Genomic DNA, 21,851 nt, shown 5'->3' with positions numbered 1-21,851 from the left:
TTGTCTTATTTAAAGTGAATTCAGATATTGGTAATACTTGGTAATACTTTGCTTTTGCAGGTTAAGAGGACAGCAAAGTTCGGGTCAGCTTGTGATTTATGATGATACATTTTGGTTGGTACCCAACTGCAAGTGTGTATAGAAGATGAAAAATAAAGCTTTAGTTTCTTAACCATAAATACATATTACTGTATGTGGATTCAGAAAAGAGACTCTATTTTAAGCGAGCAGGTTTGTGTACTTCATCTCATTATCTAGTGCGATGAGAGTCGACACTGTGAAGTGGCATTTGGTGAGAATATGTGTGAGGATTACAGGAGTTTAATTAGGCAAAAGGAGATGAGATCAGGGTGGGACACTGCGCTCATAACCTCCTGGGTGTCAGCTATGAATAGATATAATGAATGGATCTCCATGTCTAATAAAATCCCTTTTCACTGTGGACCTGAATGACAGAGTGGCCTCTTTGTTTTTTAATGTTTGGGGGAAAGGCTCAAGAGTGTGAAGTTAAATGGAGTATCGAAGAGTTTTGCATGTTTATTTACTCAATATGTTTGAGTTTGAAACCAGGAAATCACACAAAAATTCTCATAAAATTTTCTGATTTTTGTCAAATTATACCTACTATGACAGGATAATAGAACAATATTTGAACAATATTATAAATGGGAAGTTTGTCAAAATTTGTTTATTCTTTGTTTTTATTTTATTTAGTCAACAAGTTGTGTCTTCAGACATTTACTGGCGTATGAAGTGAAGATGCTTTTGGCAGTTGGTGGTTACCATAGCAACCTGTAACCGACAGCCCCTTTTTTCTGTTGTCTGTATTTTTAGGATCAGGTCTGCGTTTTTTATAATTTAACACATACTTGATATATTTTTAACTGTTATTAATGTTGTGCATTTTAACTATTTATCCACTGCTAACTGCTGTTAGCAGCGGTTATATATTTTATTTAATGTATTGAGGCAGAAGCTGCTGAACTGATGTTAACCACAAATTTTTGAGAATAAAATCATCTTACGAAAATAAAGTCGTATGACATTAAAATCAAATACAACAAATTTTCAATGACATGAGAATAGTATTACCTTAACAAAGTTGAAATAAGAGAAAAAGATATGATGAGAAAAAAATCAAGAGTAAAACTGTAATATTTCAAGAATAAAGTTGTCACAAAATCAAAATGTGGGAAAAAAGTTGGACGTCATATTGATAAATATAAGAAAAATGATAAGAAAAAACATCATAATATAGAATAAAATCATATCTTTCTTGAAACAACTTTTTTTACACCTTTGTTCAGGTAATGTAACTTAACCTGATAAAAGGTGTAAAAATAGGAGAAAAAGTTGTGATAATCCAAGAATAAAGACGCAATAATACGAGAATAAAATTCATATTAGAATAATAAACTTGAAATAACAATAAAATTGTAATTATGTGAGAAAGATTCACAATAATACTAAAGTAAAGCCATAATAAAACAAGAAGTCATAATATTCTTATATGTTGTAATGAGAAAATTTTTTTAATAATGAGAAAAAGTAACAATGCCACAACAAAGCCATAAAACTGTTAGAATAAGGTAGTATTTTAGCATATTAAGGTAGTAATTTTATGAGAATAGCTCAGTGAAAAATAAATGATTAAAATGAGGAATGTTCAGCATCTTTTGAAGTTACACTTTGGTTTCAGTTTTAGAATAAAGGAAATAATCTTTTAACACGTCAGAATCAGATGAACTGGTTAGATCTCGATAACTGTTCACGCTGTTCTGTCAATTAAACAACTTTTTTCACATCATTTTTAACTTTGGACTTAATTTAAGCATATTATATGGCTGTTAGATCTACAAATAATTAAAAAAAAACATAAATCCACACGAATGTACAGAATTGTATTGTGACAAATAAAAATAAGGACTAATTTTAATATTACATAAAGATGAAATCTGTTCATTTGGTTTAATTGAAACATCCTAATCTGAAGTCCGCTGCTGCTCCAGACATTATAAGATTTAGTAATTAAATCTGGACGCCGCTCAGTTCGTTCCCACGTTCTGAGGCTCCGTCGCTGCTCCTGTCCATCAGATCCGAGAGGCGGCGCCGACACTTGGCGGCGTCTTCAGGGCGGCCATCTTGTTCCAGATCTTCTCAGCTGTGATAGCGAGCTTGTTGATGTCTGGAGGATTTTTAATGAGCAGATAGAAGCCGCCGGCAGCAGCTCCCACAGCTCCCAGCAGCAGGCCACGGTTTATCACCTGCAGGAAAACAAACATGTTCATAATAATAAAAACTCCTAATTGGCTGTAATTCCTTAATATACTGTAAGTTTCTGGAAATATATAACGTTTCCAGAGTGAGCTGCGTTTGGTTTTCAACTCAACTGCTTTGTTCAACAAATTCACTGCAAAAACACAAAATCTTACCAAGTATTTTTGTCTAGTGTAAATATTTTAGTACAGTTGAAATGAGACAAAATTAACTTAAAAGTAACTTTTCAGCAAGATGTAGGACTTGTTTTAAGAAAATTATTCTTGAATATTCACAAAAAGAACAAGTTCCACTGGCAGATTATTTTACCTATAATGGAGGAAAAACATCTTAATGAAATAAACTATCAATAAAATTGGAACTTTTTAAATCAATATTAAGGAATCATTGACTTAAAACAAGATATTGAGATATTTTTGTCTTATTTCATGCATGGAAAGATATTTACACTAAAGACAGTGTAAATATCTTTGTTGTCTTTTTGCAGTGTATCAACGTTTATCTATTAATAGTCCAGTTATTCTCACTGTAGGACATCAACTATGGAGAGACATTTCATTCAAAATTCAACAAATAAATTTAATAATTAAATAATATAATTTGAAAAATCAGAATACATATTTTGTTAAATAAATATTCTCATGAAATAAAACATTGTGTTCTTAACTCTCCCCAAAGATTTCTTATTTATTTCAAGATATCTTTACTTATTTCAATATTTCTTGATATTTAATTTTGAATTAAATGGTTCTCCATAATTAGCATGCTGCCCCATTACTCAGCAATTTTTTTGTTTGCTTACTAAAACTAAAGAGATTTTAGATGTTAAACATGTAAAATCAGCTTTATTGCTATAAAGGTTAAGCTAATTCACCAATAACAGCATGATGTTGCCACCACTGTGGCAATGTGTCATTAATCAGCATAGATTAATGAGATTAATGAGAAAACTGAGATTAAATTACACACAGTTGAACTCTTTTCAGGCGACTTTTAAAAATTGATGGTTTGTTTTACAGATTTCAGAGTCAATGGTGTGGAGTAGATGTACATTTTCATTCATATTCATAAAACTGACTACTTTTTTATCCGTCACGTAAAATCTCAATAACATTTTATTTTTTGCAAAATGGGAAAAAAATTCAAGCAGTATAAATCGATTTGCAAGGCAAGTATCAGTGATTCATAGATTAACATTACTGAGACCAGGCCTTTAAACATAATGGGCTTTACATTATTTCCATGATGCTCTGTTTGATCTCCATCTTCTTTCATGGTCAGGCGGCCTCATGAGGTCGTTTTGTATTCCCCTTCATCACATCCATTTTAACCTTCGCCAACTCATTCACTTTGGGGTTGAAACGATTTATGAGGTTGGCTGTGAAATCCCTGATGTCTCTCTGACTAACAGCAGAGAAACCATTAGCACGAGTCAGACACTTCCTGGCTCAAATCAGAAACATTTCTGCTCCTCACAGCAACACATTCCAGCTGGAGAATCGCATGCTAAATGCTGCGACTTCACAACAGTGATGGATTAGAGAGGAAAATTAAACAGAAGGAGAAAGAAACTCACTTTGTCCTGCCAATGCCAGCGCTCCACAGCAACATGGTATCTGGTCCTGGTGAAAGTCACCTGAAAAACCAGAAAGAAACCAAAACCTGCAGGTTAAAATGTTTAAAAAGTCTTAAAACACATCTACACTGCAAACACACAAAATCTTACCAAGTATTTTTGGTCTGGTTTATAGTGCAAATATTTTAGAACACTTTAAATAAGACAAAACTAACTTATAAATAAATTTTCGGCAACATATAGGAGCTTGTTTTAAGTGAATAATTCCTTAATGTTGATGAAAAAGTACTAGGTCCACTGGCGGTTTATTTCACAGTCAACAGTCCCTGCACCGTTACCTAGCAACGCCAGCCAAGCCCAGACCGTCACCTAGCAACACACTCCGAGTTCCACCATGTTATTAATGTTAATAAAAAGTACTTTATTGATCCCAAAGGAAGTTAAATGTTGTTGTAACTCATTAATTCAGATTATAAGTACGGCTGGGCATTTACTGTATCGTTTATCATGATTAATTTCTTATAAGAATTTTCATTGATCATTGTCATGATAAATTCCAATTAATGATTTTTAAAAATAAAAAAAATTGTCCATAGTCAAAATGGTTATTTTTCCCTATTTTTTCAGTTTGTTGAATGAGAGTATTGATAAATACAAAGAAATTTGAAAATATTATTAAATGTATTTACTGTACTGTGTGGAGTTTAGTGTATTACAAATGGGAGTGTTTTTCAGAGGCGGTACTTGGTAAAATTTTGCAACGTCTGTCCACAAATAATCCATTTATTCTCACTGTTGGGATATCAGCTACGGAGAGACATTTCATTCAAAATTAAATAAATAATATTAAAATGTAAAAAAAAAAACCATTCCATTAAATAAATAAACTACAACTTTTTCATCAATATTAAGGAATTCTGCCAAAGTGGTGGTGTGACCTTTCCAAAGTTTCTCATTTTCTTCTTTCACTCCAACCTAATCTTATTTTTTATGTTAAGGCAGTTTTGAGACAGAGTGGAAAAACATGAAACTGCTACTTATGCAGGTTGTTGCTAGGTAACCAAAGAATGAGTGAGTTGCTAGGTAACCAGAGTGAGTTACCGTAGTTGATTTGGCCAACCTTGCTACCTAGCAGACTATTTGAATTGCCCGGCCCTAACAGTAGCTAATATGCTGTAGGGACACGTTGTGCAGCTTGGATAATTCATAATTTTTCAGATCAACTTCTTGTTCCTTTTTGTTTCTGTTTATTGGTTTAGATATGCTGGAGAGACGGAGTTAAAAAGAGACGATTTTGCAACATAAATCGAGTTTCTGTTCTGATTCCTGACATCTTCTGTTTGTTCTGTGCTCACGCTGATAAAACTAACAACTCTGCCTAAGGTAGCAGCTGCAAGACAAACCAATATGAAGAGTGCTTCTTTGTGTAAGATTTGTACGTGATTTTTAAAAATAAGAAATCATGTTACTGTTCTGAAAGTGGTGAAAGCAGTGATCGAAGACACACTTACCATTGTGTAAAGTGGAATAATCGTCTTCGGCATGAGGAGGTGAAGAAGATTGTCCACATGTTTTCTGAAAATAAACCATTTGGAGTTGACGTGCGCCCGCATCTGGAAAGTTAAACAGCAAATGTGTTTGTGAGGTGAATCAATGATGCTGAACTCCATTTTTATGTAAAATAAATACATAAATAAATAAATTTATTTCAAACTATCAAGCCGGTTTCTGCTTCAGATGATGAAATGGATCATTTTCATGTTTCATCTACTGATTATCTGATGCATTTAGTTGCAGTTAAAGCTGCAACTAACTATTACTTAACATATTTTTCATCAATTATTCTGACGATCAATCGATTAACATTCCCTTAAATAAATGAATTAAAACTAAAAGTTTCAAATTTTCTCCTTTCACTCCACCTCAATCTTTGTATTTTAAATCAAATTTGAGGCAAAACGTGAAACTGCGACTTATTAGTTACTCACTGGTTGTTGCTAGGTAACCAAAGAGTGAGTGAGTTTGGCACGATTTTAGAGTTGTCGGCTGATTTTCAAAACCTGAGACCACATAGGAGAGGATAACGGGTTGGAACGCACTGTGTGTGGTGTCGAGCCCCATGGAAGGAGCAACACACCACACAAACCGATTTCACTCATCGACTTCAGATTCCAGTCAGAAAATCCCATAAAAATCCCACTTTGTCACACCGAATTTAAAGTAAACAAACACGACTGACAATGTAGAAGCAATAGTGATAGTTTGTGAGCTTATTCTAAGCGATAAAAGACGTAAGAAAAAGAAAAGGCGTTGGATAAAAGAACGGAGACGGCGCGAGCAGCGGCTTTATTTGCTGCACTACGATGCGGAGGTGAGTTGTTAAGATTAGCAAGCGACAATCTTAAAACGCCGAATGTTCTAAAACTGTCGTAAGGGGAAAATCGGGACAAAAAATCATGCCTTGTGAACTGGGCTTGAGTATGATAAGAAATATATCAAATATCGCAGGTTTTTACTCTTATTTGAGTAATTTCCTGGACGGATACTTTTTACTTTTACTTGATTAAAATTATGTTGAAGTACTGCTACTCTTACTTTGGTATAATTTTTGGCTACTCTACCACCTCTGCTCAAGTTAACGATTAATCGGTTACTAAATTAGTTGACGATTATTTCAACAGTCGATTAATCTTTTGTTTCACCTCTGGATATGTTTGGTTTTGCTGTTGTAAAGGACACTTTGCACCTGTTTCCAGGTCGTCTCTCTGCTGGAGGCCTTTTATAAATCCCTCTGGCTGATTTTAAAGCAGCTTGTTTTCCTGCAGAGGAACAAACTGTGCGTCTTTCCTGCTTCCAGCGAGTGAATCACCAGCAGCCCTGAGCTCCAGAGCGCTGGACTGAAAACCTGCAGTCAGAATCATGTTCCGAGTCAGTGGAGCAAGGAGAGGAAATCTTTAAACAGAAGTCTCTCTAGCTGGGTGGATGGTTAGAACGGTTCACAGCGATGCTGGGATTGGGATTTGTCTGAGCAAACCCAGAACAATGATGCAGATTAAAGTAAGTAGAGATGCTCAGATCTGATATTAATATCTGTATCAGTACCGTTCCCCATCAATAAGGGCAGATCTATTCAGCCTAATTCTATGCTTTGTTATTTATACTTACATTTCTAATTCCACTTTCTGAACCATTTGAAAGAAAAATTATTGCTTTATTCTTTATATGTTTGACCAAGGTAGTCAGCATATTGTTTCTCAGTTTTTTATTATTTATTCTACATTAGCATTTTTACTGACTGGACAAATTAAAGTTGGTTTTCCTCGTTTAATTGTATTTAAAAAAAAACTAAATTTCAAGTCAATTCAGCACCGTTTTCCTGATCGATATTGGCCAATAGGTGAAAAGAGTTGATCAGTGCATCCAATAAATATACAGATATTTATTGACACAAAGTTGGTACCAGTGTCTTATCTATGATCATGTGGTAAGATCAATACTTTAGTTTCAGATTTCCTCCTGGAGTCTGATTTTAGTTGCTCAGATCTACCTACAGAATGATGTTTTGCACTTTGCTTTAGGAAAAAATGCACAAATGATTTTATTTTTCTATTTTTCTGTTTATCACATTAATATTTTATTAAAGTATTTTGTAAACCTATTTCAACTTTGTCCAGATTCCATTAACAAAATAATTGAAAGAAAAATCCACAAAACCTTCAAAAGATCAGAAGTTTGATAAACTTAAATCATAAAAAGTATTGGTATTGTATTGGTATTGATATCGATATCCGTATGAATATCAGTGACACTGGCCTTGTATTTATTTAGTTTTGGATCAATAAAAATATCTCGAATAGCTTCGGAATCGAAAAAAAAGCATTTTTAAGAAATAAAAAATATCTGATATAGTGTGGCAGGGGTACTAAATTTCTACAAAAACGGAGGGAAAATAAATATTTTAAAAATATATCTGGTGAAATAGTGTAGTTTGAAAAAACTACACGTTTGGCTGGGGAATCAAATATTTGCATTGGAAAAGAACATGTGGAGCATGTGAAGTAGAAACTGAATTACTTCGACGTAGTTATACATGGCCAGATCTGCGATGGCGTGGTCGTCAGGGACCCGGACCCTGCTGTACTCTGGCAGCACCGCACCTGTGCAGGTAAAACCCAGAATGATTCTGTTACCGGCTCCAGTGGGTTTTATTTAAAAGACATAAAGACACTTACTGAAATCCTCATTGAACTGATTCATTATTTCATCAAAGACAATGCAGTCTTCAAAGCCCTGAAAGCAAAAAAGAAGGAAAGAATATATGTGATTCTTTAATAGCTATGAACAGATCCAAAGTGATTCTTTTACAGAGTTAAGAACTAATCTAGAGTGATTCTTCGAACTGAAAAGATCTAAAGTGATTCTTTGTTCACATTTTGATCAGATCTAAAGTGATTCTTTGTTCACATTTTGATCAGATCTAAAGTGATTCTTTTACAGAGTTAAGAACTAATCTAGAGTGATTCTTCGAACTGAAAAGATCTAAAGTGATTCTTTGTTCACGTTCTGATCGGATCTAAAGTGATTCTTTCAGGCGTTCTGATCGGATCTAAAGTGATTCTTTGTTCACGTTTTGATCAGCTCTAAAGTGATTCTTTGTTCACATTTTGATCAGATCTAAAGTGTTTCTTTGTTCACGTTCTGATCGGATCTAAAGTGATTCTTTGTTCACGTTCTGATCGGATCTAAAGTGATTCTTTGTTCACGTTCTGATCGGATCTAAAGTGATTCTTTGTTCACGTTCTGATCGGATCTAAAGTGATTCTTTCAGGCGTTCTGATCGGATCTAAAGTGATTCTTTCAGGCGTTTTGATCGGATCTAAAGTGATTCTTTGTTCACGTTCTGATTGGATCTAAAGTGATTCTTTCAGGTGTTTTGATCAGATCTAAAGTGATTCTTTGTTCACATTTTGATCAGATCTAAAGTGATTCTTTCAGGCGTTCTGATCGGATCTAAAGTGATTCTTTGTTCACGTTTTGATCAGCTCTAAAGTGATTCTTTGTTCACATTTTGATCAGATCTAAAGTGATTCTTTGTTCACATTTTGATCAGATCTAAAGTGATTCTTTGTTCACGTTCTGATCGGATCTAAAGTGATTCTTTGTTCACGTTCTGATCGGATCTAAAGTGATTCTTTCAGGCGTTCTGATCGGATCTAAAGTGATTCTTTCAGGCGTTTTGATCGGATCTAAAGTGATTCCCCGTCAGCCCGCCTCCCGTGCTCGGCGGTACTCACGGCGTTCATCCCCTGGCCGTAGAAAGGCACCACAGCGTGGGCCGCGTCCCCCATGAGGACGCATTTGTCCCCGATGTGATATGGGGAGCACTTCACGGAGACCATGGCCTGAGCAGGCAGGCGGAAATAATCCCTCCTGAGGGTGGCGCTGCAAAGGACAAAAGCAAACAAAACAATTACAAACTTAGTGAGAGCAGCTGATCTAATCTGATGTTTCCTTCCTAAACAACGGAGTCGCCCTGCTTGCAGTGGAAGTGTCTGTCACAGCTGGGTGCCGCAGAGCGGCGCTATCTGTCCGCTGTGGTTTAATGAAAAGGTAACGGGGGGAAAGCCCGCGCTGGGCTGCTCACGCCTCACCGCTCCGAATAAAAGTCTCCGGCTTTATTAAGGCTACTTGCATCCTGCCGACTATCCGTCACCCGCAGAAAATTAAACGCCTTGCGGCGGCAGGAATCTGCGTGAGCGTTCAATTTCACAGTCCGCTGCTGATGCGCCCGCCTTGGGTGGGGTGACGACGGCTGAAGGTGTTTCTGACCCAACAGGTCGGGATGAAGAGGCAGGAAGGAGGAAGAGGAGACGCCGCGTCACACAGACAGAGGAAGGTCGCTTACGCTCCGATTAGCGGGATGGCGTCAGGGAAGTATTTTTGGAAAAACTCGATGACTTCGTCTCCTGTGGAGATTTTCTCAAACTCTTCAAAGGGCATGAAGAGGGTGCAGGTAAACGTCTTGTCCTAAAGCAGAAAATCAGCAAAAGATGCATTAATGTTATCCTTAAAACACATTTAATGCGGCCCTGTAGACCAGGGGTGTCCAAACTTTTTGACACGTGGGACAAAAGTTCAGAAGAGGATTATTAGGCCACTGAAAAAAATTATTCTGACTTTAATCTCAGAAAAATATTAACTGATTAAAATTAAGAGATTAAAGTCAGAATTATTTTTTCAGAAACTTCTTCCATAAATAGTAATTACAGACCATAAAAAACAAATTAAAATCAAGGGTCATTTTAAATTGCTTCTTAAAACTTATTTCATTTGTTGCCATTTAATTAAGTCCTGATATTGTAAACTTTTCTGCTGTGATGTTTTATTTTTATTTTCTTCAATTTATTCTTGTGTTTTTGTTTTCGTGCAGCACTTAGTGCAGTTTCTGTCATGAAGTGGTTTTGGTGAGGAGAGGAGATGACGCTGAGACCCAGGTGAAATGATGAGTTTGATGAGTTTAATGAAGAAGCTCGGAGCAGTCCGGGAACAGGCAGCATGGCAGACAGATAAGCGCACAGCTATAGCCGGTAGCACTGAATACAAAGACTGGCAATACTTGAGCTAACGCCAACCAGGACTTGATCAGTTCAACTGAGACAGACGCAGCAGCAAACACTTGACATTAGACAAGGACCCGACAAAGAACACAGACAACAGGTGGGACTAAATGCACACAGGGGTAATCAAGGGAACGAGACACACCTGGGAACAATCAACGGGGAGACGCAGAGACAGAGACACAGGGAGCAAACTGAAGACAAAAAACTCTAAAAATAAATACACAGAAACACGATCCTGACAGTTTCAACCTGTTCTTAAAAGTCATATATTGATAAATTTGACATTCAAAGTGGACGGATATTTATTGCGGATCCAAAACTTTAAATTTTTTTATTCCATATTTTTAATACATATTAAATTTAAAAAAAAAAAGTCCTTGTTTTTCTAGAAAAATTCTGAGATTACTCTTAAACTTTCTGAGATTTTTGGCAGAAATTTACAACATACTACTACTTTAATTTTGCATGCTTGCTGTGTGAAAAGAAATGCTTCTAGTTTAAGCTTTTTATTGAAAATTGTCCACAAAAATTGTCAAAGTATTAGTTTAAGTGATGCTAACTCCCACCTGCAGGTGGCAGTATTTCTTACTTTTACAACCCTGCTGACTGAAACTGATAAAATTTGAGCGAATAAATTGTTCTTTGTTGCATTTTTTCTCCTGTACACATTCAAAAATATATATAAAAACAATAAAGAAAAGCATTTCTCACTCACCAGGTTGGGGAGCGCGATCATCATAAAGGTGTTTCTGGGCCAGATGTGCAGGTAGTTCGGCTTCATAGCGAACTGCAGATGAAGGTGGAAATAAGCTAAGATGTGAAAGAGCAAAGCCTGATCTGAGCCTCAAGCCGCCGTAAAACCCGCCTGACCTCCCCGTTTCTCGGCGGCATGGTGAGCTCCATGTATCCGTGCGGGATGTACGTCTGGCTGTAGTTGAAGCGGCTGCGGCGCAGGAACTGCTTCCGGACGGCGGAGAACGCTCCGTCGCAACCGACGATCAGGTCCGCTTGAGTCTGCGTCTTGGATCCGTCCGGCCTGAAAATCAGGTACTTCCACTTAGATATGATCAAAGTGAGACCTACGATTATTTTAATAATCAATTATTCTATTGATTAATCGGATGAAAAAATTCAACATTCTGTAGATTTTTAACGTAACCACTGAAGTCTTGCTTTAAAGAGGATTCAGACTTTAATATCAGAATTAAATCAAGCAAATATAGTCATAAGACTCAAATCACGGGTCAACTGGGTCAATCACAGAACCAAGAAGAAATATCTATGTGATTATTTTTATATGCCAACACAATAATTGACATGATACACCTAAGAACGTTTGGTTATTTATTTGAATTTTGACATAAAATTAAAATTCTGAGAAAAATTTAGAATTTTGAGAAAAATTTATTTTTGTTCAGTGTCTAATTCTCTTCCATATAGAGCATATTGACAAAGGTTTTTTATCTTAAATTGAAATATTTTTGTACAGTTTTGTCTTAATTGCTGCTCTGAGTGTGTTATTATTTGAGTCCAGTTAACGATTAACTGATCACTGAAATAACTGAAATTCCTAGCGATTAATCTGATTAATCGTTTCAGCCCTGAATTAAAGCAACTCTTCCACCTGAATTCAATCCAAATGTTTTAACAATCTGTTTTTTCGCCTGGGGGATCATTAATTTACACTTGTTGAAGCTGCATAAACAGACTGACGCCCTGGTTCATAGGAAGACTTTTTTAATGCCTACTTTTAAAAATGTGAAGAGGACTGCAGATTAATGAGTGATGGAACAAGCAAACACACACAGATGGATTTTTATTTAATTGCAGCACAAATTTGAATATATTTATTGAGTTTTTACATGATTGACAAACACAATAAAGCTGATAATCATGAGCAACACTTTCCAGATTTTGTCTTTACCAGCTTTAGATACTAAATTATTTGCAGTTTTTTCTTTGTAAAACACCTCAGATTGAATGAAATGTGTATGGGATCAGGTTATGTCTGTACTGCTTGTGAAACAACAACTAACGTACAATGACGTTTTGTGACTGCAGTTTGAGGAAATGTGAAACTGTAACACATCACACTGTAAAAAGTAATCTTAAAAAACAATAAAAATTATCTGCCAACCGAACAAGAAAATGAGACTTGTCAAAACTTTCCAAAATAAGTAAAAATACCTTAAAATTAATGTGTTGATTTTTATATAAGATGACTATTTTTATTTATACAAATAAGATATGAGACTTATTTTCAGAATACGTAGATATCCTTGAATTATGAAAATAGTATTTGACATGTTAAGCATTATATTTCTTGAAACCAGAAAAGATACACAAAAAAGTGTACTTTTACTGATACAAAGGATTATCGTAAATTGTTTTTTTTTTTCATTGCATATTTTACTTTGTTTTTTTGGTCATTTATTTATATTTAGACAAAGAGCATTTCTTTCTTTTACACCTTTTTCAGCTACATAAAGCTTCACAGTCACTTCAGGTGTGAAAATAAAAACATCACTTTTATAGGTGGTAAATAGCAAGACAGATACAGTAAAGCTTAATGCATTTTATAGTTCATAAAGCTCTCCACCTTCAATACAGCAAAAACTCACCTCTGTATCTGTCAGGAGGTGCTACAATACAGCAGAAACAAAGAAAATATGTCAAATTTGACTTTGCAAAACACTGAGGGTGTTCATATATCTGCCTCCTTCTGCAGAAAACTCATTTCATTCCTACAGGGTCGAATAAAAGAGTAATTACAGCAGCCAGTAGACATAACCCACAGTGGTATTTTTTTTTATGATAAATCTTTCAAACCTTTTCTGTCTTTTTCTCTAATTGTGCAGCCATTAGATTTAACCTCTCTGTTAGCTGGAGCCTGTCGAGTCTGAAATGAATTACTGGGCTTTGTTTCCTGAGCTCTGCCTGCTGGAACCACAGGAGGAAGGAACTTTGGAAATCGTCTTGAACGGTTGTCACTGTTGCACAGTCGACTGCAGCTTGTTTTTAATCATTTTAACACATTTTAGCACCAGCAAACAGACATTTTTATCGCTAAAGCTGATCTTGATCATGTTATGATAGTTTTATGGGAAATAAAAAACATGTTGATTACCTTTCTTAAACAAAGTTATTCTTAAATAATGAGATATTATCTCACAATTTAAGAATGAGCTCTTTTAGGGCGTCATGTCACTTTAAATAAAAATAAATTGCTGCTAGCCACACCCGCTAACTCTAACTTTATGCAGCAAGTGAATTATGGATGGGAGGTCAACAAGAGAACGCTCCTTTTCCAAGAACACAGCTCTGATTGCTAGGTAACGGGCAGTGCTAGGCTGGGGTTGCTAAGTAACGGGCAGTGCTAGGCTGGGGTTGCTAAGTAACGGGCAGTGCTAGGCTGGGGTTGCTAAGTAACGGGCTGTGCTAGGCTGGGCTAGTAATTTTAAGTTCAATAGCCATAATAACATCTGTAATCAAAAGCATTGCTAATGATAGCAGGTATGTAACACAAGGAACGACAAAGCATCTGGGGTTGACCTGTTCGTATGGGGGTGGGGGGTTCCAAAATGAAAATCTGCTTAGGGCCCCGAAAAGGCTTTGGCCGGCCGTGTTAATACAAATCAATACCAAACATTTCAAGATATTCTAAGCTAGATTCTCCCTCCACTTTGTGTTGGTCTGTCTCATAAAACCCCAGTAAAAAACAACAGTGGAAAAAGTTAAAGGAGCGGGAAAACTTCTGCACGGAGCTGTGGGCGTTAAAATAAATGGATATTTTTTAATTTCCAGATAAGACTGCATTTAATTTGAGAATCTGTGTACAACAGTTTGTGCTTCTGCCTGGTGCTTTAATTATGAGCAGAAGCGCAAATCTTCCCACCCGAAAAGAGCTGGAGGTGTTTCAGGGTTAATTGGATTGTAAATTGTGCGTCACATTTTCCTCGGGACACTCAGTTATGAAAAAAACAAATTAATTACTCACAGCCTTTAAAAACACAAGTCTATTACATTTCTAAACCCTCGCCAGCTAACAGTGTTTTTCAAAGTGATGCCTCCAGGGGGCGCTCAGAAAGTTGAAGGGAAGATGAGAAAAAAAAACAATGATCTGTCAGAGTTGGTGTATGGATCAACATTTTTTATTATTTTTATTTTTGATGAACACAAACACCAGATTCTGCAGCACATCCACATTTAAGGTTGTCAAAGTCAAGCTAGCATAACTGACCTACTTCACTCTCCCTCGCTGTTTATTTTTTTGACTTAAAACATTTTTCTGACCTGGTTATCTAGTTGTCATAGTGTTGACAATTAGTAGCAAAGTATTGTGCCCCTTGTTCATTTATATATCAGGTGAACATTTAAGATTTAGCTCGTTGTGTTGACAACTTGACAGCTAATGCTAGTCATCGTAGGCAGCAGCTGTTTGTTCTTTTTGGGGGAAGAATCTTTCACCCCTGATATCAGGGTGAAAATTATCAAGAGGGGATTGTAATGACAATTTGTATTGTCTGGTAATAAAGTAATAATATATTATCTAATAATAAAATTTTCCGCCACAGAATTCATGGCCATTTAAAACCAGAAAGTATCAGGTTAGCATTTATGCTAACTTAATGTAATAATTCTGAAACTTTTTGTTTCCTTACATATTTTATAGTTTTGTCCGTTTGCAAAAAGAATCCTCTCTAGGGCGATGACCAGAGCTGGGTAGCAACTAATTACATTTACTCAATTACATTTAGTAAATGAGTAACTTTTTTTGAAAAATATACTTTCAGTACATCTCTTAAAAAAGTTACTCAATGTAACTTTCTTTGAAAGTTTCCCTGCCAAAGCTCAAGTACAGTGTATTTCAGTAAACTGTACTTTTTACTTTTATTTGAGTAATTTTTTTATAAAGTATTTCTACTCTTACTTGAGTAAAATTTCAGTATTTTCTTCCCACTGAATCACAAGCAAACATGTTTTAACCTGAAATTCACCAGACCTACACCTGAGGCTTGTGTTAAGTTTTTAATTGAAAGAAACTGATTTGGGAAAAAATATTTTGCACGATTTTTTTTTTTTTTTTACTTATATGAATTAATGTAATTTTTGTCCTTAAAATATTAAAATTCCCACTTAGTTTTATAATTTGGTCCATCTGATGGTATAATTTTTAAATATTAAATGATTCCTAATTTGTTCAGTTTCTCACTAGTAGAGTAGACTTTTTACCAAATACTTTTTTACTCGAGTAATTTCTTAGATGGCTGCTTTTTACTTTTATGAGTTAAATCTTTAGCTGCTCACCACCCCTGCATGGACAGTGAACTCTGTGTCTGCATGCGATCACTAACCATTTACCTGGCGAAGGTCATTAGTCCAGTTTCAGCACTCCAGTCCTGCAGTTTGTGGTCGAAGTTCAGCTTTGTGTTTGGATACGTCTCTGCCGCTGTGAGAGTTACAAAAACAGCTTGTGATGCAACAGCAGCTGCCATGTCTTCTTACAATACACCCGAAACTTTTACTAAGCTAAAGAGAGGGTCAGCAAAAACTGAACGATCATCAATGGAGCCGCGGAGCTGCAGCTGGGATCTGTGCAAACTGATGTTTTTGGGTTTTCACACCGTGAAATCTCTTTATCTGCAGAGCGGCAGCCGCCTGAATCAACCACGATAAGAGCAGCGACAATCTCTGCCAGCGCATCCAGGCAGTCTAATTAAAAACAGAACCAAGCTGCCACACTTTAACTCTAAGAGGCTCCTCATTAAATATTAGGAAAAAATCCTTACAGCTACGAAAAGAAAGGAAAACACATCCCCTTATGTTGCCTATTTAAGGAATGCCAGGAAACATAAATGGAGAGAAAAGTGCCAAAATCTGGACAAAGGATAAAAAAGCAAATACTTTATAAAGACGTGTGACAACTACAATTTTAATACAATTAAAGGAGATCCTAAAAGTCCAATTAAAACCAAGATATCTGGCTAAACTGGTTGATATTTAACTTAAATGATAAACCAGGTTTTCATTACTTTAAATGCAATTTTGATGTTGGTTAACGTCAAGTTGTTCAGTTCAGTTCGTTACAGTTCAGTTTGAATAAATTCAGTTAAAAAATAATCGCTTCAGCTCAACTTATCCAGTTCAAATTCATTTTAGTTCAGTTTTCTTTGCTTTTAGTTCTGTTAAAATATATTTTGCTCAGATTAGTTAAATTCAGTTCAGTTTAAAATTTTCAGTTGAAATAAATTCAGTTAAAAATATTTGCTTCAATTCAAATTAAGTTATTCAGTTCAGTTCGGTGCAAATCACATGAATTCATCTCAGTTCAGTTCGTCTTAGTTTATTTCCGTTAACTCACTGAATCAGTTTGATTTAAATTATCCAATTCAGTTCAGTTTAATGAAAATTTAATTAATTTAGTTCAGTTTACTTCAGCTTTTTTAGTTAGGTTTAAAATAAATTCAGTTCAGTTTTAATCAGTTCAGTTAAATCCTGTTTTATTGAATTCAGTTTGGTTTAAACTAGTTCAATTAATCAATTTAATTTCAATTAAATAATTCAGTTCAGTTTAAATACATTTGATTAATTAAAGAAATCGCTTCAGTTAAACTCAAATTATGGATTTCAGTTCAAGTCAATGCAAATTAAACAAATTCAGTTTATTTTAGGCCAGTTTAAATAAAGTGAGCTCAAGTGAATTAATTCAGTTTAGTTTAACTAATTTCAGTAAAATACAGACAGATTTAGAAGCAGCATTTCAATCCCATCTAGTTATAAAACAATACAGTCAGATGCAGTTAGCATTAAGCTAACCGAAAAACAAATATGAACATTAAATATCATTCCTAACTGAGCAGCAATGCAAATTATAATTTAGAAAAAAATAATAAAATGCACATTATGAAAGAATGAAAAGAAACCACATTTGGCCTTTTTAATCAGAAAACTAGCAAGTTTAATTAGTAGAAATATGTCCAGTATTACAATTTTATCAATATTCACTAATTATTTAACCTCTAGCCACATCCCCAGAGGGGTGATGCATCTGTAAACCGCTTTTACTCCAACTTCTTTCTGCAGCTGATGTAACAAAAAATAGGTCATAACTGGATGTGTCTAATTCAGACGTGATTCGTCTATTTTCCATTCTTACCTGTTAGCAGCTCTTTGTTCAGATTGGCTCTGTCAACGGACAGGATGTACTGAAAAGAGAACAATATTTAATGTAGCCTAATCAAACAGAAATGTGAACATGTCCCTTTAAAAGGGAACAGGAAGGCTGCAGGGTTTGTTTGCTTCCTGGTTTTCTGGAATATTTTTGTTTTATTTAACCATGAAGGTCCCTTAATGGGATTATGAGCCTCTGCCAAACTGGCAGCAGGGAAATCATTTCTATTTTCAGACGAGGATCACATTTATATTTAGTAAAAATATGTAAAAAAAATAAAATAAAATAAAATAAAAAAATCGCCTTTTTTAGTTTTAATTTATCATACACTGCAAAAACACAAAATCTTATCGTAATTTTGATCTAGTTTCTAGTGCAAATATCTGACTACATTTGAAATAAGACAAAACTAAATTACAAATAACTTTTCAGCAAGAAATAGGAGCTTGTTTTAAGTCAATAATTCCTATAACAGGATATTTTCCCATGTTAAGTGAAACAATCTGCCAGTGGAATTGGGTTGCTAAGCGACGGGCTGGGCTTGGCTGGCGTTGCTAGGTAACAATTGTGAAATAAGTGATATACTCTGCAAGTGGAACTACAACTTTTTTTTAATCAATATTGAGAAATTACTTAAAACAAGCTCCTGCATCTTGTAATTTAATTTTCTCTTTCTAAGATATTTGAGTAGAAACTGGACCAAAAATACTTGGTAAGATTTTGTGTTTTTACAGTGTATTTATTTATCATCCATCTCTAGAAACGTATGAGATTGAACACAACCCCAAAGCAGAAAGACATCGACAAAAACCTCAGAAAAGCATCTGTGGTTTGTGGAAATTTTATTCCACTCATGAATTAATTCAGTGAATTTAATTTGACCTTTACATTCACTTAAAAGTCAAAGTGTCCAAAGCTAAATTAAAACTAACACTAATAAGAGCCCCCACCAAAAAAAAAAAAAATATCTGGAGGAATGGTATCTGGGGATGTAAGACCAATGTTACTTCTCAGGCACAGTGGTGGTGGAGTGGTGATGTGGGCTTACGAACAGCAGCAAAAGAACAAAATAACAAAGGTATTGCAAATGGCAAGAGTGACTGAACATCACTGATGGGACTTTAAGATGCAGTTGCAGAAGCTAATATATCCCTCCCCCACAGCCTGATGCTGCCACCACCATGCCTGGGTGTTGGTTTGGTGTTTTCAGAGTGACTTATAGTGTTAGTTTTCCAACAAAAATTGGGTTTTCCTTCTTTTTTTGCTTCATCTTTGATGAGTAAAGAATTACATCTTGTCTCAAATAGTTTATGACTTCCTGATTGATTAAACTTAATTTAAAAGACGCTGCAGTTTTTTTCTTACAATAATATGCTCAATTCTGACCCCAATCTTTGTCCAAACTCTGCAGCAGAACGATGAATATTTTATCTGAAGGCTGAATTCGTACATATGATGCAATCCTTGCAAACTTTTTCCCAACAAGATGTTTGTTGCATAGTAGAGAAATCGTCTTTCATTATGGGAAGCGCTCTCTAAAAATGTGAATGTTTATTTTTTTGTATTTATTATTTATATGAATAACAGATTTAATTGCAACAGAAACGTTTCTAACTCCTAAACTAAAAATCTACCAAAGCTTGTAAACGGCGGCGGTTCTGCAGGTTTACCTGTCCTTTCTTCCCATACGGGATCGGAGATTGTTTCCCACTTAGCGAATGAATCATCCTGGCATTCATCGGGATTCCCTTAGAAACAATCTGGGGAAAGAAAATGGAATAATTAATAATAAAACACTGAGACGAAACTGTTCAGGATGGACATTATGCACTACTTTTGTGTTGGACCAAAAAAAGTACTTTTAGAAGTATCTTTATTGAACTGCACTTTTTACTTGAGTGATTTTATTATAAAGTATAGCTATGCTTACTTGAGTAAAATTTCTGGACACTCTACACCAATTTAAGCTAAAGTAAGATCTCTTGTTCCTGCACAAAGTTTATTTTCTAATGTATTGTTCTACCTGGTGTGTCAGATGATACAGAACAAAGATGGCGGCCATAACAGAACGGGAAAGAGAAACGGTCTTAAAGTCCGGTGTGGGACTCAAATTGCACTTTATACGGTTCTTTTTTGAAATATACAAGCTCCTTACGTTTCACTACGGCTACGTTCACACTGCAGCCTGAAGTGACCCGAAACCAATTTAAAAAAAAAAAAATGCCACCTGATATTTTAAAATGTGACCTGAATCTGAACGACCATGTCGCATTCATCTGACATGAACGTCACTGATACTCGACAAACGTCACTATTCTGATACGCGCAAACGGGAAGAAAAACAACAACCATGGCGCACAATAATGAATATTAAGTTGTAAATGTGCAGACTCCGGGTGGACAACAACTTTAAAATCGTAAGATAAGCTCCACCGTTAGCATCCACGTTTACTTCCGCAAACACAGCTTTACGGCGGTGAGCACGCTCTCTGTGTGACGTTATTGCGCCCTCTACTGCGCATGCGGGACACTTTCAGGTCGTTTGTAGTTCACACTGGAGACCACAAACAAGTCGCATTTGGAAGTGTGAACGACAACGGCAAAAAAAAAAAAAATCAGATTTGACAAAATATCGGGTCACTAAAGGTTGCAGTGTGAATGTAACCTATGAGCCTCTTCATACAAGAGAAAACTCTGTTTTTTAAGAAAGTGGTTGCTTGTCAGTTAATCGTTAGTCTAATGATAAGATTAATCAACTTTAGATTAAGTCATTAAATCGATAACTTGCATCTGTAAACATTTTTCATGTTTTGTAAAAGTGCTGCCTGAATTTGTTGTCTTGTAATTAAGTTATTTGTATTCATTTATGTTCATTTAGTCTTTCAAACACCAGAATTTGGACATAATTTAAAATTTTAATCCTTTACCTTTCCTTGAGTAAAAATAAGTTTAAGAAATGTAAGTTTTACTCGAGTACAATCTTTGGGTACTTTACCACCTCTGAATAAAAGACGTCACCTAAAACTTGACCCCACTATCCATTAGATAAACATTCGCGGCTGTTCGTTGCCCCTGCAGTCCTATCAAACGTATGCTAATCTTTACAGCTTACCTTTTCTCCACTTGTGCATGAGTAACTTCATTCAATCAGCATACCTTATCCTCCATTCCAACATGTTTCAGGGCTTGCCGGCCTCTGTGGGACAAAGCCAGGTTGATGCTTCTGCCTTTCACTACTTTGGCTTTCCGAATATCTGACCAAAAACACACAGAATAATTTGACTCCAGCTTTGTTCATCAGTTTTTTTATTTTGTTTGATTTGTAAATAAAAGCTACCTTCTCTTGTTTCAAAGACTTCCACCTCAAAGCCTCTTTTGGCGAAGAAGCAGGCGTTGAGTGCCCCCACCTTAAAGATGAAAAGTAGTGCATTGATAATGTCAGCTTAGTTCAAAATGCCTTTTCTATGTTTCCTGTTTATAGTTTCACTTTTCCTACATGACATGATGACAGAATAATGCTTTGTAAAACCAAACTGTCGCCATGTTTGCACCCAGAAAGTGTAAAATAAATATTATATACACACTGAATTGGTATTTTCACTTTCATTTTCCCTTCTTACCAAACCACCGCCCACCACTGCCACCACTTTCTTGTCTTCTCGTCTGAGCGCTGATTCCTCCATGTCGCTCAGCAGAGTTCCCCGATGGTCTGACCCGGTTCTCTGTCCGGTTCAAAGAGCTTTGCAGAACTGCTGAGTTTTGATTTAAAAGAGGAGGGGCGTTGCATATCCCACTACAGTCTGATGAACGTCCCTGTAACTATCAGTTCCTCTTTCAATGCAAACAGAAACAGAAGATAACAGGGCGCTCACTGCAGTCAGGCGACATATTTTAAGAGTAAAAGTCTCAACTTGTTAGCAAATAGGATTTAAATTACTTCTCAGAGTGCTGGATGCTACTCTTAAGGTTTTAGGAAATGCCTCTCTTACATTGGAACAAATGAGGGTCATCCAAAGTTCATTATTGCTGCAACACCTGTGTTAAAATAAAAAATATAACCGTGAAGGTTTTTGGGTTTCACGTCATGCCTCAAATGAAGGTGAAATGATGAAAAACGGTTGAACAAATATAGGATTCTGACTCCATCTAGTGGAGAAGATTGGATACTGCAGCCGCCAACAGTTTCTCAGCACATCTGAAAAACATT

General features: G+C 35.7%; 1 protein-coding gene across 1 annotated transcript; it reads right to left on the bottom strand.

Moving 5' to 3' along the window:
• Positions 1–1,503: 1,503 nt before the first annotated feature.
• Positions 1,504–21,712, bottom strand: kmo (kynurenine 3-monooxygenase). Its single transcript, XM_088013210.1, has 15 exons — positions 21,265–21,712; positions 20,982–21,051; positions 20,801–20,898; positions 19,315–19,404; positions 17,630–17,678; positions 15,835–15,922; positions 11,344–11,509; positions 11,189–11,260; positions 9,759–9,880; positions 9,148–9,295; positions 8,086–8,143; positions 7,928–8,010; positions 5,365–5,466; positions 3,854–3,913; positions 1,504–2,264 (listed from the first exon to the last, which is right to left on the bottom strand). Exons 1-15 carry the CDS (start codon positions 21,325–21,327, stop codon positions 2,091–2,093), a joined length of 1,443 nt encoding a protein of 480 aa, XP_087869336.1. The 5' UTR covers positions 21,328–21,712; the 3' UTR covers positions 1,504–2,090.
• Positions 21,713–21,851: the final 139 nt, after the last annotated feature.

Source organism: Poecilia mexicana, unplaced genomic scaffold (assembly GCF_051168715.1).
Source record: "Poecilia mexicana isolate PSO_F unplaced genomic scaffold, ASM5116871v1 scaffold_15, whole genome shotgun sequence".
Lineage (NCBI taxonomy): Eukaryota > Metazoa > Chordata > Actinopteri > Cyprinodontiformes > Poeciliidae > Poecilia > Poecilia mexicana.
This window is presented reverse-complemented; position numbering and strand designations above follow the sequence as displayed.

Coding starts and splice junctions, on each gene's coding strand:
- kmo (XM_088013210.1), bottom strand. CDS start 21,327: ATGGAGGAATCAGCGCTCAGACGAGAAGACAAGAAAGTGGTGGCAGTG. Junction 9,881..11,188: donor TGATCGCGCTCCCCAACCTG/GTGAGTGAGAAA, acceptor TTTCTGCTTTAG/GACAAGACGTTTACCTGCAC. Junction 5,467..7,927: donor CCATGTATAACTACGTCGAA/GTAATTCAGTTT, acceptor TTAACTTTCCAG/ATGCGGGCGCACGTCAACTC.